The following is a 16,611-nucleotide window of genomic DNA, read 5'->3' as shown; positions in this document are numbered from 1 at the left end:
TTCAAACCCCGCCATGTCTACTGCATGCCACGTATGTCAGCATTCAATTTCCAGTTCTTCAGCCAGAAAAGTCACTTTTCTGATGGGGCTCTGAATGATTGAACATTCTACAGTCCCATCCTTAGATACTGACATTGCTGCAGAAGTGGCTATACCATCTTTATATCGGGTTCTTTCTCCATCTCTGGTTTATGGAAGAGCCATCATCATATGGTCCGATGACTCTGCCTCTAGTAGAAGATTTAGATGAATCCTGGAGCTTGGTTCTGTTGTGAGTGGCAGATGAAACTGCTGAAACAGATAAAACATATATGAAACTGACAACACTTTATGTCCTTTTCTTCCACGTGTTGAAGCTAGAGACTGTATTTGAGAGCTTGAAGGTCCTAATTGAATGTCCATTCTCATGGCTTCCACTATTTAAGGATAAAAATGAAAAATACTGCCAGGATATTGATGCACAGCTTAAGCATTGGCATGAGTATTTTTGTGAATTAATAGATTTCCACCATGATGCGGCTCCTACTACAACTTAATCCCAAAATGAACCTGTCAGAAAACAGGCTGGTGACATTAGAGAAAGTGATGCTTGCCATCAAATAGTTACAAAATGATGAAGCACTTGGTCTAAAAAAAATTGTCAGGGACAGTACTTAGTCCTGCTAGTAAAGGCAGGGGACTGGACTCAATGACCTTTCAAGGTCCCTTCCAGTTCTATGACATAGGTGTGTCTTTATTTCATCAGAACTGCTAAATAGTGGAGACTGGGATTTAGTTCACTGGCTACACAGAGCTGTCTTAAGAGTTTGGGAAACTGTTCATATTCCAGAAGATTGGAAAAGAGGCTGTATCATCCCATTTTTTAAAAAAGAAAAGAGCAATTAGCTTGCACAAATAATAGTGGAATAATGCTGCTGTCACTCCCAGGGGGGAGGTGTTTACGATCATACTTCTGAACCAACTGAAATATTGTTTCAACCCAAAAATGAGAGAAAACCAGTGTTTCCACACATGTAGATCTACAATGTATATATGCTCTGGGAAATGTTACTGAAGAATGACTAGCGCGACAGAAGAAAGTTAACGTCGTGTTCATAGACTTTGCAGCTGCTTTAGTCAGCACGATGGGTACTGCTATGCCAGTATGGAGTGCCTAGCGGAGGAACTGTACCACTGTACATTTAGCTGTGTGAGGGTCCGTGGTTGTATTACAGGCTATTTTAGTAGAATCAGGGTTACACCAGGAATGTGTTTTCTTACCTACATTATTTAATGTTCTAATAGAACATTTGACGAAGCTGACTGAGGCAAAAGTTAAGAGGTGTGAAATTTGAAGATTCATCTTCCTAGGATCTTGAGTATGCAGGTGATGTTTTCTTACTTGGAGAGATTACTGACCAACTACAGTTAATGCTGGAAAAGCTGTGAAAAACTTCAGAATTGCATCCGACGAAGTGGGTATTCACCCACGAAAGCTCATGCTCCAAAACATCTGTTAGTCTATAAGGTGCCACAAGACTCTTTGCTGCTTTTACAGATCCAGACTAACACGGCTACCCCGCTGATACTTCAGAATTAATGGGACTTAAGATCAGTGGTGATAAAACCAAAGCTATGCATGCCTCCTGTAAAACTAATGTTATGCCAAATGCTGCATGTAGATGGCAGTGACATTGAATGAGTGAATAGTTTTATCTATCTGGATAGTTGGTTGACAGCAGGAGATTTCTGTAACCAAAGAAGTCACATATCGGATCTGTCTTGTGTCAGTGGCATTTCAGCATCTTAAAAGGCCTCTGTTTGGATGGCAGGATGTCTGTGACAACTATGATATGAATGTGCAGCACAGTAGTGATTACAACCCTGTTATATGGAGCAGAAACTTGTCCATTAAAAACAGCTGAGGTGAGGAAACTAATCAGTTTTCCGTGTCTCAAGTTACGGTGTTTTTTTTTAACTATCCATTGGTTTGATTTTTTCACAAATGAGGAGACATATTCCTGGCAAGTTGCAATCTTGCATTATATAGAACAGGATGACTGCAGTGGTTGGGACACATCCAACATGCAGAACGAGATATTTTTCAGAAATTTTATAGGGGTGAGGTCAATGGAAAGAGAGTGCAAGGCCAGCTACGAATGAGGTTGGAAGATGCAATTGTGAGGGATTTAAGAATCCTAAGTCCTCCCATATTGATTCTTGTCAAAGGAAGAAGACTTGCAAGGGACTGTTCAAGAGGGAAGTCCATTCTGCATGCCACCATGGCTACATCTTAACCATGTGAATATGCTGCTTTGCTCTTTACCATGTGTAGTCAATCCGCTCCAATATATTTGAAGTAAATTTCTTTAGTGGTGATGTGGCACCATCATAAGGGAATTTAGAGGGAAGATACTGCAACCACCCAATTTAACTTAGTGAATGTGGAAGAAAACTACTATACACCTACAGGGAATTTCAACAGGAGCAACGTAATGCTTTAGTACTGTATCTCCAAACAGCTAATATCTTTACTGATAACCTGGGGGTATGTAATATCTTTACAGGGATTTCCCCATTGTTTTTGAAATCTACTAGTGTTTTGTTTTGAAGCTGTACTTGTGTGACAGAAAGTTAAGACATAAATTATATTTGTTCACTGGAGAGCACTCCTTGTCCATTCTGCTGTCCCATATCCAAAATATAATTGGATCAGAACTCCATTTTTCATCTAAATGGATGAGTACTTTTCTGCCTACGTATTCAGTCCTAGTTTCGGCATGGTTCACATTCTGAACTGAATGTGAAGTAGCTATGATATTCCACAAATAGGGGGTGACGTGGGAGTGTCAGGGACATAACTAAATGTCAGGTTACTGGCAGTGGTAGACCCCACAATACGGCAAATACGGTAGCCGCAGACACTGCAACAGGAAAGTGATACTGAATGGAAAAGAGGTGAGTCCTGTTGAGTCAGACAACAAAACAGGCCATTTTTGATTCTCTCCATTGTCCAGACTCATTTAAGAAAGGGGATACATTGTTTTCCTGATTTTGACAAAGAAATGTATATGGTGCCATGTTTTTGTTCTGCAATTGGCAGACAAAAACCTAAAAGAGTGTGTGAGGGTGAGAGGTGTACCAGCTCAGATGAACATTTCCATTCTCCATCTCTCCAAGTAGGCAGCTGTTGGTATGAGCTGTTGGTATAAATTTATATTTATATTTGGATCTGAATATAATGCACAAGGCCCTTTTGAGTGATAATGGATTAATTTAGGGTTGATGTAATTTATACAGCAGCAGTCGCAGCACCAGTTTCTTTAATGGCTTCTCATATTACTGTATTTTCACAGGGCTGGGAAATGGATTACTTTTAATACGCACGTGTTCTTGCATGTGCTAATGGCTTCCTGAAGTGTATTGCAGCACGTGTCGTTCTCTCTAGCCTCACGGTTTCACTTTTCAGCCGTATGCTCCCTCTGTCTGACAAACAGCAAGGTTGTTATAATCTGGATGCTGCTGCAGTTGTTTTGAAATCAGCAGAGGACAGATGCTCAGGTGTATATGTGAACATATTGCCATCATTCAAAGCTCTGTGGTCTGTTGACCTGCCAGCTTGCTGTTACTGGTGGGCACAGAGTGAAATCTGATGGCTTTTAGTTGATAAGAGATCATTTTGTGAGGAAGACAGCATTTCAGCTGCTGCTAAATCATGCTTTCCTAGATTCTAGCATATGCGCTGAACCAAAACCTCAAATCTAATCCCTGAAACTTCCAGGATCAGGGCAGGGTTTATATATGAATCTCTGTATTTGAACCTATTCATATGATTTTGGTTCTAGGTTGAATCCAACCCCTTCCCTGACCCACCCACCCACCCCCAAAAAAACAAACAAACTACTCCTGAGGTGCAATCCTGGCTCTGCAGAAGTCAATGGCAAAACTCTGATTGACTACAGAATTTTCTATTGGAGAAAATCTTTCAAATTTATCTTCCCCCTACTCCCAGTCTATCTCCAACCTTGCCTTCCTAAGCAAAATAATTGATGAGGTAGTAGTAACCAAGCTCCAACAAGTATCTGCTGCCCACATCCTGATGCCCTCACAAGTGGACCATGCTACAGAGATGATACAGAGATCCCAGAAGCTGGGACTGGACAATAAGGGGTGGCTTACTCAATAATTGCCCTGTTCTTTTTGAAGCAACTGGCATTGGCCACTATTGTAAGACAGGATACTGGGCTAGGTGGACCATTGGTCTGACCCAGAATGGCCATTCTTGTGTTCTTAGAGATGGCTCCCGTAGTACAGATGTAGCTCACTGGTGTTACAGAATTCCATGGAAAGTCATCTTGCAGTCGCTAGTCATCTCATTGCTTTCTACTTGAAAAATTCAATGGATACCATTACAGTTATTAAATTCCAAGGCTTTTGCTACACTCACATACTACACTTCCATAGTTTATTGTGTGTGTGCATATGTTTTGGAGGGAGGGGGGCGGAATGAGATATTTTATCTCATTTAGATCTTGTGTTGACCTTAAGAGTCAGAAACCAATTCTGATTTTACTTCGATTCAGACTAAGGCCCCATCTTGCACCTCTTGCTCCAGCAAAGCTACTTTTGAAGTAAATGGGAGTTTTGCCTGATTACTGGATCTAGTCCAAAATTTACAAAAGAGCTGGTGTACAGGGGGTATTTTTAATATTTTAGTTACATGAACACATTCCAGTTTCTCTTACCAGACTTGTGAAGTCCTGCAATTCTCTCTCTAAAGTGTTCTGTGATTTTTGTATAGAGAAGGCGTATAATTAGCCTTGGCAGAATTGGATTTTTATTTTTGTATAATTTTTTGGATAATATAAGTGTTTACTTTTAAGCATTTTTTTATTTATTTAAATTTTCACAGATACAGTAGATTATGGCAGGGTCAGACAATAACTAATGACAATAGACCTTGAGATTCAAAAAACTAAAGCTTTATAACTGTTAAAACACAAATTGTCAACATCATATGTCAAATATACAGAGTAAATATTCCTAAATCAAACTCTAATTAATGAGTCCTCAAGCAGCATTTTTCTTACTTTGCTTATCTGTAAATTTCTATTATGATTGATGGAGATATTTTTTGTTAGTTTTTGTGTATGCAGTGAAATCAACATTTAGTATTAAAAATCTAATCATTCCAAGCCTATATATATAATTAATTGCAATGTCATTGTTTACATTAGTGTCTAATATGCACGAATTTTATTACAGCTCCTCGAGTGACACAGTTGGATGGAAATGCCTGTGAAATCACATGGGAAATGGTCCCACCCATGAAAGGAGACCCTATCAGTTATGTGGTGCAGGTAGTGGTTGGAAGAGAATCTGAATATAAACAGGTAGGATCTTATGTTTAAGGTTTTCATTTCTCATTAATATAACAAACATAAAATCAAAAGCTCTTGGTGCTTTGAAACGTTTAGCTGTTTTGCTCACAACTGACACACTGGAAAAAGCTCCTGGCACTGGTTCCAGAACTGACATTTTCAGACTTTGAATTCAGTAATGGAAAGTGGCTGAGAGCAGTGAATAAGAGGGTGGAATCCACACTCTTAATGACTCAGAAAAAAACCTTCACTGTTCAAAACAGTTTATTCTCATGACAAATGCTGTGTGCCATTTACCTTAGTAATCTGTTTTATACACTCTGATAAGTGCAATAAACCGATATGTGTGAATGCATCTTATTCCAGAGGAATACTATAAAGAAAAGCTTTGAAGAAACACAGATGAAAGATTTGATAGAAGTGCAGGCTGCAAAATACATCCACAAAAAGGATGTATGTCTGAATGATCAGGTGCTTGTGTACAGTCCCCAGTGCATTTTCCAAGAACTTTGAATAATGTAGGAGGCGGGAGGGAGATCAGTAACCTTTGTTAAATGGGCGTATGGCTTGTTGATAGGGTAATAAATGCAACAAACCACAGTTCTTATTTCTGCTTATCTTACTCTTTTTATGTTAAAGATAGTTATTGAAGCCAGCTCTACACTTAGCAGGGCTCCAAATACATGGCCACAGATTCTCACTGTGCCCAAATTCCATGGGATGCAGATGAGTGGGGGGTGAAAGCACAATGGAGCTCGTTGCCGTTTTCTGATTCTGGGCCTGATTTTATACCAGCCGCAGCATAGATAAGACCAGTTTCAGGGATCTAATTTATGCCAACAGGTTATGGCCCATAAGGGACATTCTTCCAGGCAGATGCCTCCTATGCTGGGGACTGCAAGAGTTTGGTGTAGGAACTGGCTATGCTACCTGTAGGCCTGCTGGGACTCTCCATTCTGGGGAATCCCCAGATGGGGAGCTCTGACTGTTTTCTGGGCCCTTTGTGCTGCCTGATTCTGATCCTGGCATTTGGTTACTTAAGGGGAAAAAAACCTGAGATCTGATCAAGTGCAGAGATGCAACAGAAGCCGACAGGTCTTTCCCTGTGGAAATGCTTGTTACTGAGAAGAATTATTGATGAATGACATATAACGATGACTCTCAAATACTCCGCCACCATACATAGCCGTGTTCCAGGGTACACAGTTAAATATCACTTTAGAAATTTCAAAGAGAAATTTTGAGTTTGTTTTGTGAATTGTTGGGGGATTTTATTTATTCCATGCTACTTGTTTAGAGAAACAGGTCTTGAAATACAGTTGGTGACTCACAAAGGAAAGGAACATCATTAAGGTCCCAGCTCTCTTAGCACTTGGGTTAAAATTTCAGAATTGTTTAGGCACTAAGCTATTTTGGCCTCAGTAGACAATACAGTCGTAAAAATGCCAGCAGGCAGTCCACATACTGTTTCTCACCATTGATAGTGGCGTTGGAGTTGCATCTGTGGTAGATAGCCCTAGAAACCTCATTATAGTCAAGGCCGTGAGTCTGCATGGTTCATAAAACTGAATTACGTGTGGCTGGGGCAGATAGCAAAGACTCTCGTTTTCCCTCCCAGACTCTGTGTAGTTATTTTAATATCTCTGGCAGAGGGAATGTTTTTGTTGTTACCTGTTTAGATAGGCTGCTACTTCCCCTCATGCACAGGCAGGAAAGGAGTGGCCAAAGCCTGCCCCCTTCCCTGCCCACCCGCAGCACACTGGCTAGTGCAGCTAAACTAGTGCAGAAGTGGAATTAATCTGTGCCTGGGAAAGGCCTGGAGTAGCTTACTTTCCCCTTTGAACAACGGAGAAGTAAAACTCTGCTCCAGGTGCAGTCTAACTAAAGTGACAAGCTAGCCTGCAGAGCCCACAGTGGGGTCCTGATCCTTCATTGTGGCTCCTATTTAGTTCACTTTTAAAGAAAAATCCTTCAGGTGAGGGTCATAAATTACAGTAATATTCAGGTTTCATATAATATATAAAGTTATAGTAGAAATCCACTTTTAAGATTTCCTTCAAAACAGACATATCCATTATAAAAACAGTTTTTTTAACAGTAATAAACGGATTGAAGTCAGTTCAACAAACTAAAGCAAAAACTGTTCCCCTGTGACATATCAGTCAGTAACTGTCAATTGTCAGGAGATCACTCAATTTGCAGCAATATGTGGACAGCTATTTAAGACTAGGGCTGAACATCTTAATTGGGGAAGCATGTTACAAGTCCATGGGACAGCATCTCTCTGATTGCTGCCAATTGATTTATTTCAGATGAGTGTAGCTAGCTGGTAACTGGAACATCTTTGCTCATTTAACTTTAAGCTAAAGCACTTACTTGTGATGACGAAAGTAGAGAAAAAGAGTATGTGTCTGAGTTACACAGAAACACCTTTCTCTGGAACAGAATTAACCAACATAAAGGATTGATCTGCAAAACACTTAGATTCTCAATGTTATTTAGGTGTCTAACTCCCTTTGATTTCAACCTTGCTACCTATTAACTTCAGTGGGACTGTCCTCACAGTAGAAAGCATTGTGCTCAATAGCATTTGTAAGAGAATCACTTTTCTTGTACAATGAATGGGAGGAATGTTTAAGATTTGACATGCTTCTCTAACAATGATATTACTGTTAATATAAATGCATGTTATAAAGACGGCGGTGGGCTCTATATGATACAGGATTCAGTGTTCATTTTGGGCTAGGAGTTTTAAACTGCCCTGATTGGTTTTAAAACTAAGGGTATTTTTGTCATCTTCATTTTGCATCTTTTAAAACTCAAAAAAGGTGGTGTTTAAAAAAAAAAAAAAGCCTTGCTGTCAGCAGCACCTAAGTGCGGCAATATCCTTTTCTGGTATGTTCAAAGAAAATTGTTGATATTAAGTAAGTTTCCCTGTTCCTCACCGCATAACTATTCTGGGCCTCTTTCTGGCACCTTTGCTTACACTGTGTGGTACCTTATTCCACATGGAGTCTCCTTGAACTCAGTTGGAATGCTCACATTGTAGGCCTATACTAGGTCTACACTACAGATCTAGATCAGTATAACTACGTCGCTCAGGGGTGTGAAAACTCCACACCCCTGAGCAATGCAGTTATACCGACCTAACCCCCTGTGTAGACAGTGCTATGGCGATTGCAGAGCTTCTCCCGCCGACATAGCTACCACCTCTCAGGGAGGAGGTTTAATTAAACCAATGGGAGAAGTTCTCCCATGGGTGCCGGAGCATCTTCACTTAAGCACTAAAGTGGCACAGCTGCATCGGTGCAGCTGCCCAGTGCAGCATTTTAAGTGTAGACCTGCCCTCAGAGTACTTAAGGTTTGCAGAATCAAGTGCCATAGTTGGAAAATGCATTTGGTACAGATCTTGGCCCCTCAGTACCAGGAAGCCAGCTGAGGATGCAACTGCCTCAGTGGTGATATTTTTCATTAAACAGCAAAACAACATGGACGGTTGGTGTGGATACTGAGCATAGAGCCATCTGTTTCAACTTGCTCTCTGTTTTGCCACAAATTAATAGGGACAAAGAGTACAAATTAGAAATAACCATGGACCAGATTCTGCCTCCCTTACTCATGCTCAGCATTTCCTTATTCTGTGAATAATCCTACTGACTTCATTGGGACCATTTGTGGAATAAGGTACACTGTACAGTGAATAAGGGTATCACAACTCCTACCCAGTGTGTGGTGCATCAAGAATCTATGTAACAAATGGGGTGGGGAGCAAAATATCAGTAGGAGATATTAGCAGGAGAGAGTAATTCCCTTCGGCAAGTTGTAGCTCCAAGTGAGTTTTACCACTTACAGACAGTATTAGCATGAATGGTGATCTATTGCTGCATATTAAATGAAAGATCTCTCCAGGAATAGGCATTTCAGGATGTATGCCCAGGGAGGGGAGATGTTTGCTTTACTCCTGAGGCGCTGTGTGTGTCGAGTAGTCGTTCCTCTATGTCAGATTGAAAGAATGCATTAAAATTGGATAAAATAAACATTCCTGTTGGAATTGTGTTAGTTAATTACATTCAAACTACTAACAATGACCAGTTTACTAATCTGGGAGCCCCAGTTTCTAATGGCTCTGAGCCCTCCTGTTCCCTGCATGTGCTTCTACTCACAGTAGGTCTAAAGGGGGGGAGAAATCTACCATGGAAATAGCACTTCCTCCTTCAGTCCAGCACTCCTGGGTATTCTGTGTTCGTGTCCTCTTTGCCCAGAGAGGGAGAGGGTATGATAAGGACCTGTGTGACCAGTTTATCTGTTCTTCTCTCCCATAGGCACTACTTATTTATATACTTCTCCAGTTAGAATTTTATCCAAAGATTTAATTTATTATGTCTCCTCTTGGTGCCTGAAAACCATGCTATAAAAAAGAAACATTTACTGTTCCCATTTCAAGATGATAATGGAATGTTCCTTTTCATTATATTTAAAGGATAGTCATACTCTGAAAAGTGACTGTCTGTAAATGACACCACAGAGCTCTGTCTTTATTCTCTTGCTGTGACTTTCCATATCAAATTTGCTTTGTTTATGAGTCAAAAAGTGAACCTGCTGCAAACTCAACCTGAGAGTCAGCGATCAAAATTTGTTCTTTCTGCATCTTGCATTTTCACCTGTGAGAGCTTCTGCAGTTAGAATTCAGCTGACAATTGTGTTGATAATGTGCAAAACAGAAGAGCTGCATTGACACTGTAGTGCTAGCGGTAATAAAAATTTGGGCCAAGGTTTTCAAAATTAATAGCCTAAAGTTAGGCTCTTAATCCTTATTTGGTTTGCTCAAAATTATTGAGCAGCCGACTCTTTTGAATAGCTGCTGGGTGTTCAGCACTTCTGAAAATCAGACCACTAATTTAGGTGCCTAATAATGGGCTTTGGAGCCTATCTTTAGGCACCCAGTTTCTATAATCTATGATAATTTAGATATAGATTTAATATATATTTCTCTAATAGTTGGGTTTGAGTTCTGTTAGTAAAATAAACAGACTTGATCTAAATATATGTTGAATAAGGAGGTGACATTCTCACATACTCTTGTCTAACCATAACTAATTTAACGAAGCATCTCATTGAGTTTCTGCATTTGTCAATTCAGTTTGTAAACACAGGTATGTGTCTTATCATTTACAGTGGTGTCTTGCCTTATGAGATGTCTCACAAGATTTTAGGTCTAGTTTATCCATCATACCACAGGCCATCTTTTCATTGGGAAATAGTAGTGCACGTTTATAGAATTGGGGGTGATATACCTAATAACGTATTTTCCCTGATTTGTTTGCTACCAAAGCAAAGTTTGCTACATCTGAGCCTCTCAGATTAAGGGGATAATGATGTTTTGTTGTAATATTCTTATTTGTAACCCTACAATATATTTTGAGAGAGAGAAAATATATTATTATAGATTCATCAGCCTGTGTAATAGTCCCTCAAAGGAAGTAAGAGGTCCTATCACTTTGATTTTTTTAAAACTGCATTGAAGACATACTAGATAGAACAGTCCTGCACTGGTGGGTGAATGGTTGAGAGAACCCAATTGATTTTACCAATCTCTAATTTCTGTTGTTACATCTAGGTTTCATATTTATTTAGATAAAAATGTGAATATCTAATTTGTATTCAGGGTAAATTTAATTTACATAAAATTCTAATTAATAAAAATGCATTTTTATTTCTTCATTTCAAATAGCAAGTGAATACACTTAATTGACCCTGGATTACTTTGCACGTCAACAGAAAATGTAATGGCACAATATTCACTAGAGTCTTACCATCAATGCAGCTCACTCTGAGTGTTTTCTTCCTTCCCCATAGCTTTGTGTAATGAGACAGAAAAATAATTTATTTTTATTAGACATTTTTACAGTGCGACTTGCCACCTGACTATTCTCAGTTATCTGTGAAATGGTTTGTTAGGAGACAAGGTTCTCTACAAAACTGTTAAGACTATCTCTGCAGTGGAGTCACTGAGACTGATTAAGAGACTGAATAAAATAATAATAATCCTAAACCTAGTTTCATAAAGTCTTTCAGTTCTTTTAGAAGAAATTAAGCCTTTCTTACAGGAATGTTTTCTATATAAGGATTCTAAGCCAGATTCTCCTCTTCTGAGCACCATACCAAGTGGGTTTTTGCTAATTAAATATACTTGTCATAATTGTGGGGGAGTAGCAACAACCCCAATGTTAAGATTGCCTTTAGAATTTCCATTATAAAAAAATTCTGACAGTTTTAAAGAACCAAGGTACTATTTTCTGGCCTCATGAAACTCTGTTCAGATCTGACCATTGCCATTTCTCATTAATAGTTTGCAAGCTACAGCTTGCTTTTGGCAGCATGCTAAAACCCCTCAACATTCTGTACTGTTGCACGTGCACTGCTCTGGTATCTCACATTAGCATTTCTCACAGGCTCAGAGATCCTACAGATAACTCCCTAATCCACTATACTACCTTCATCCATTCTGTGAGCACCATCCATCGTGCACTAAATGAGGCAGGAGTCATGTAGGAAAAAATAGTGTGTATAATGCATATGAATAAAAGGGCCAAATTAAGCTTAAATGGCCACCCTTAATAGTGGTATTTACTAGCTTCCGGATGCTTGATTTTGCAATGTTAATAAGATTCTCTGTGCATGGTGTATGTGTTGTGTATAAATATATGTTATCTGCCTATATAGTATTTTAATACTAAAATACTCTTGACTGGCTTAGTGTTCCCAATGGGAGTCTTTCCTATTTTTCTATGTTCTCATACCATGCCATCATTATGGCATCTGAAAGACTGTCTTTAAAGTAACCAGAATCAGGATCTAAGTATTGTGTAGAGTGAGAGTGTGTGTGTATCTTTTATAGATACATAAAAGCCTATATAGAACTATCTGAAGTGAATTTGGTGTTTGATTAAAAAGTGAACATTTTAAAAGTACTAAATTGTTTTTTGCCTCTCTTCTAAAGAAAAAGTTTAAGCATAAAAAGTGTTGGTGAGAGTTTCGGAAGACTGACACTTCTGTGCTGCTCCACCACTCACTCTGTATTATTTTAATAAGAATAGAAAATACACAGTATATTCTCTCAAATGCACCTTTGTGTGCTACCACCTAAATTAAATTATCCAGCCCAAAGCTCTCTTGTCAGTGCAGTCGAAAGTCTTTTATATAAATGGCATCTAAGTTAATTAAATATACTGTAAATAAAAGGAAAATATTTAAATTGTTACAAGTGGCATAGCTAGTAAATTGCAGGCAAATGTTGTTGTTCTAATCAGAGTCATTTGCGATCGACATATTCATTACGCTCCCCTTCATTTCCAGTGCATTGATATGGGTAAATGCTCACTACAAGTATAAAACATGCAATGCACAGGAAACTGGACTCAGGAGTAGTTCAGCTGTGCAGGAAGATAAAGTGGAGAGCCTGCACTACTTCTTCACAGGTTTGCCTCGTGCATATAGATTACTCCCTGGGGCAAATCTGTGCATGAAAAAAACCCAAAACCTCCCAAGCGTCTTCAGAAATCTGGAAGCATTCCCAACAGGAGACAGATGTGAAGATGCCATCTGGAGTGATTCAGTCCCTCTGCTGGTGGAAATAGGAAAGCTAAGGAGAGAACCTAACTAGCTAATGTGATGCCTTAGGCTGCTTTCCAATCACCAGGATAGCATTCTGTATCTCTGTTTTCCTCGCAGAGGACCAAAGTAATTAAATATTACCAAGAAAGAAAAAAAAAGACGTATACACAAAAGAAAATAACTTGATGAGCAGCATAAAATATTTTTTTCTTATTTTAATACATTACTTGATAGGTCCTTCAAAACTGTTCATTTCAGTGGAAGATTCCAGAGTAGAGGCATTGTACTGGCTTGGAAGGAGACATTAAAGTATTGGAAATATTGGGTATCATTCTCATTATCTCTCTGTCAGTGTAAAGTGGCTTTAGTAATAATGAGACTCACGCCTAGTATTCACAATAAGCCTCATTCTCACTAAGGCCACATTGTGCTTCTCGTACACTTATATCAGGTACATTTCAATTTGGCAACATTAGTGCCCAGTACTTAACAACCTGTTCCTTCATAGGACAACAGGGGGACTCGTTTTAATATATGACCAGGATTGAACTTTCCTGGTAGGGGCTATCAAGGTGGAGAAACAGTCGCCCACAAAATCCTTTGAGTTCAGTCTGATTGCTGCTGATCAGTAGTATCAAATGTCATGGAAGATCCAGCAGGATGTGTATGATGTACATAGATTGTAAGTTGCATGGGGCAGGGACTTTTTGTTCCATGCTTGTACAGCATCTAGCACAGTGGGGTCCTGCACCATGACTAGGGCTTCTAGGTGCTACTGTAATACAAATAACAACTTGCTGTGGTGCTAGCTTCAGAGAGGGGTCCAGCAGAAAAGCTCAGCACACTTGTGTTATGTTCCCAAGCTCCCAAACAGCAACTCCTGCTTCTATTCTATATAGTGGCGGATTAGCTGCTGGGCCGACAGGGCCCGTGCCCAGTGGCCCCGTAAAAATGGGCATCCCTGCACCCCGACCCTGCTCGTGGTGGGGAAAGCCCCAGCGCCCGACCCTGGCTGCAGCCCCAGGCATATAGGTGTAGTTTTGGGGGGTGCAGGGAGGGCATTTCCCTCCCAAACAAAGGTGAGGTTGGGGGTGAGGGATGGGGGGTGTCACGCACCACTCCCCCTATTTCTGCGACGCCCCCCCCCACCATGTTTCAGCTAGTGGGGAGCAGACTGCGCAGTTTTTCCCCTGCCTTCTGGGTCCTAGTGCCCACTCTTTTCCTCTACAATTGGGGGGCGGGGCAGGGCAAGGGGTCGGTGAGGAGAAGGGGAGAGGACGGGGAAGAGAAAGGGATATGGGAATGGGCAGGGGGAAGCAGGAGCCCAGCATGTGGCATTCCCTGGGCAGCCGCAGCCCCAGCAAGGAGGCAACTGCAGCAGCACCAGAGCAGTCCTGTCCCTACCACCAACGGCAGCACAGGTACCACTGTGGGCGGGGGGAGAGAACCAGTGGGGGGGCCGAGTGGGGCTCAGGGTGTGTGGAAAGAGGCCGTGGAAGGAGCAGAACGGGGTGGGGCCATGGGCAGGCCACAGGCATAAAGGGTGGAATGGGGGTAGGGCTGCAGTTTGAAAGGGTGGGGGGCTCCCCACTTGCTCCAGCCCAGGGCCCCAAGCAACCTTAATCCGCCTCTGGTTCTATATAAAATAAACTTCAATTCAGTGATCCATTTAGCCTGTTCCAGAGAGAGATGCCCCAGCCCAGAGAACTGTCAAACAAAATGATTTCTTCTCTGCTTAGAGCAGCGAGTCTCAAACTGTGGGTTGGGACCCCAAAGTGGGTTGGGACCCTGTTTTAATGGAGTCGCCAGCGCTGGCGTTAGACTTGCTGGGGCCGAGGGCCAAAGCTGAAGCCCGAGCCCTACCACCTAGGGCTGAAGCCTGGTGGCAGGTCTCAGGTTACAGCCTTTGGGCTTTATTCAGCTTTGTCCCTCCAGCCCAGGGCAGCGGGGCTCAGATTTCAGTCCCTCTTCCTGGGGTCGTGTCGTAATTTTTGTTGTCAGAAGGGGGTCATGAAGTTTGAAGAACCCCTGATTTAGAGCAGTGAAACCCTGTATTGACCCTGCCCAGTCCTGGGGCTGTAATGAAGATAAACTTCCATTGACATCAGTGGGATATTTGTCTGTGTAACGACTCAGGGGTTGCCGCTGCAGCCAGGTGTGAATGAAGCAGCTGCTGCAGCCATGTGTGAATGGTGTACACAATAATAATTGCCTACCCATTGCTGAGAGAGGATACAAAGCATGGATGCTTTGATAGGCAGCTCATGTGTAGCTAGAATCAACACAGGACCCAGAAGATGCTACAGTGATGAGGACCATATGAGTACCTACTCAGATTTTTATTTTTATTATTTATTATTATTATTATTAAATATGTATATTGTGGTGGTGCCTAGGATCCCAAAGATTGGGGTTTCATTGTGCTAGGTGCTGTACAACCACATACGAAGGGTCTACAGTCAGTCTTAGGTACTTACATGGCCCCCATAACCGTAGTGCTTCACAATGTATAATATATTTATCCTCACAACACCCCCAGTGAGGTAGAGCAGTGCTAGTATCCCCATTTTACAGATAGGGAATGGAAGCACAAAGAGTGATTTGTGTGAGGTCGCACAGGAAGTGTGTGGCAGAGCAAGGAACTAAACCTCAGTTAGGGGGCTTCCTTCCTCTCTTAGAAGAGTATGAGCGAGAGAGAAATATTAACCAAAACATTTCTTAAATTTATTTTAGTGTGGTTTTTATTTTCCTTTTTCCCACATGCTCTAAGATGTTGACTGTTAAGCTGGTAAACTTGCTCATTAGCATTTGCATTATACACCACAATTTATCATTGCTGGTTCTGTTAGATTTTAACTAATCTTCTTTAACAAGCTGCCTATTTCCTTTTCTTGTTCAAAGACCAAAGTTGCCATTTCCCCTGTTGTTGTCCTTACTGGGCCAGATCCTCAGGGGATGCCAATCAGCATAGCTTCATTGAACTCACCTGCCATTGAAATCATTGGCGCCATGCCAGTTTACATGAGCTGAGGACTGACCTGCTGTGTCTAATGAAAGAGAGTTGTAGCTATTTGTCTTCATCACTCTTGGTCAGCGCTGAGTTTCAAACTGTTTTTTTAATCCTTTTTTAAAATCACTCTTGTCTCACTTCTGAGTCTCTGGTCTGATTCTAAGAAGTGTCATCATTTAGTCAGTTTAATTGAACTTTCTTGGTCATCTATATTTATTACCCCATAATGAAGATCTAAATCTTTCTCTAGCTGTGATTTAACTGTATTTAGCTTCCCAGTTACCTTAGGATGTAACATCCTTACAGGAAAACAGGTAACATCATCAATTTACCCAACTAACTTTTTTTATATGTAAGCTTCCTATTTAAGTAGATTTCCTTATTTGGGTTTTTCTAGGTTTTCATTTTGTTTTAGGAGTGCTGGTTGTGACAGCAAGAGAGTTAATTTATGGCAAGGGTGGTTAGAGACCTGGGAGGAACATTGTTTATGTTTCTTAAAATGGAAATAAATAAGTAAAATGGCAGTCCTGATGGAATACGTTATTCAAAGAGGTTTAGTAAGTATCAGTATATTAAAAATTGTGAGGTGCTCAGATACTACGTTAAGGGGGACAAGGGATGTAAGTA

General features: G+C 40.7%; 1 protein-coding gene across 14 annotated transcripts in view; it reads left to right on the top strand.

Moving 5' to 3' along the window:
- The window catches only part of FNDC3B (fibronectin type III domain containing 3B), a 363,980-nt gene that overhangs the window by 334,934 nt on the left and 12,435 nt on the right, over window positions 1-16,611 (top strand). For all 14 annotated transcript variants that reach the window (XR_005584676.1, XM_039488529.1, XM_039488540.1 and 11 more), the window contains one exon: window positions 5,245-5,372. Coding sequence is in view for 13 of the 14 variants with exons in the window: in XM_039488529.1 (XP_039344463.1) it covers window positions 5,245-5,372 (128 nt within the window). In the remaining variant the exon portion in view is untranslated. The remainder of the gene's footprint in view (window positions 1-5,244; window positions 5,373-16,611) is intronic.

This window comes from Mauremys reevesii, linkage group 9, assembly GCF_016161935.1.
Source record: "Mauremys reevesii isolate NIE-2019 linkage group 9, ASM1616193v1, whole genome shotgun sequence".
Classification (NCBI taxonomy): Eukaryota; Metazoa; Chordata; order Testudines; family Geoemydidae; genus Mauremys; species Mauremys reevesii.
The sequence above is the reverse complement of the archived record's forward strand: the minus strand, read 5'-3'. Positions and strand labels throughout refer to the sequence as shown.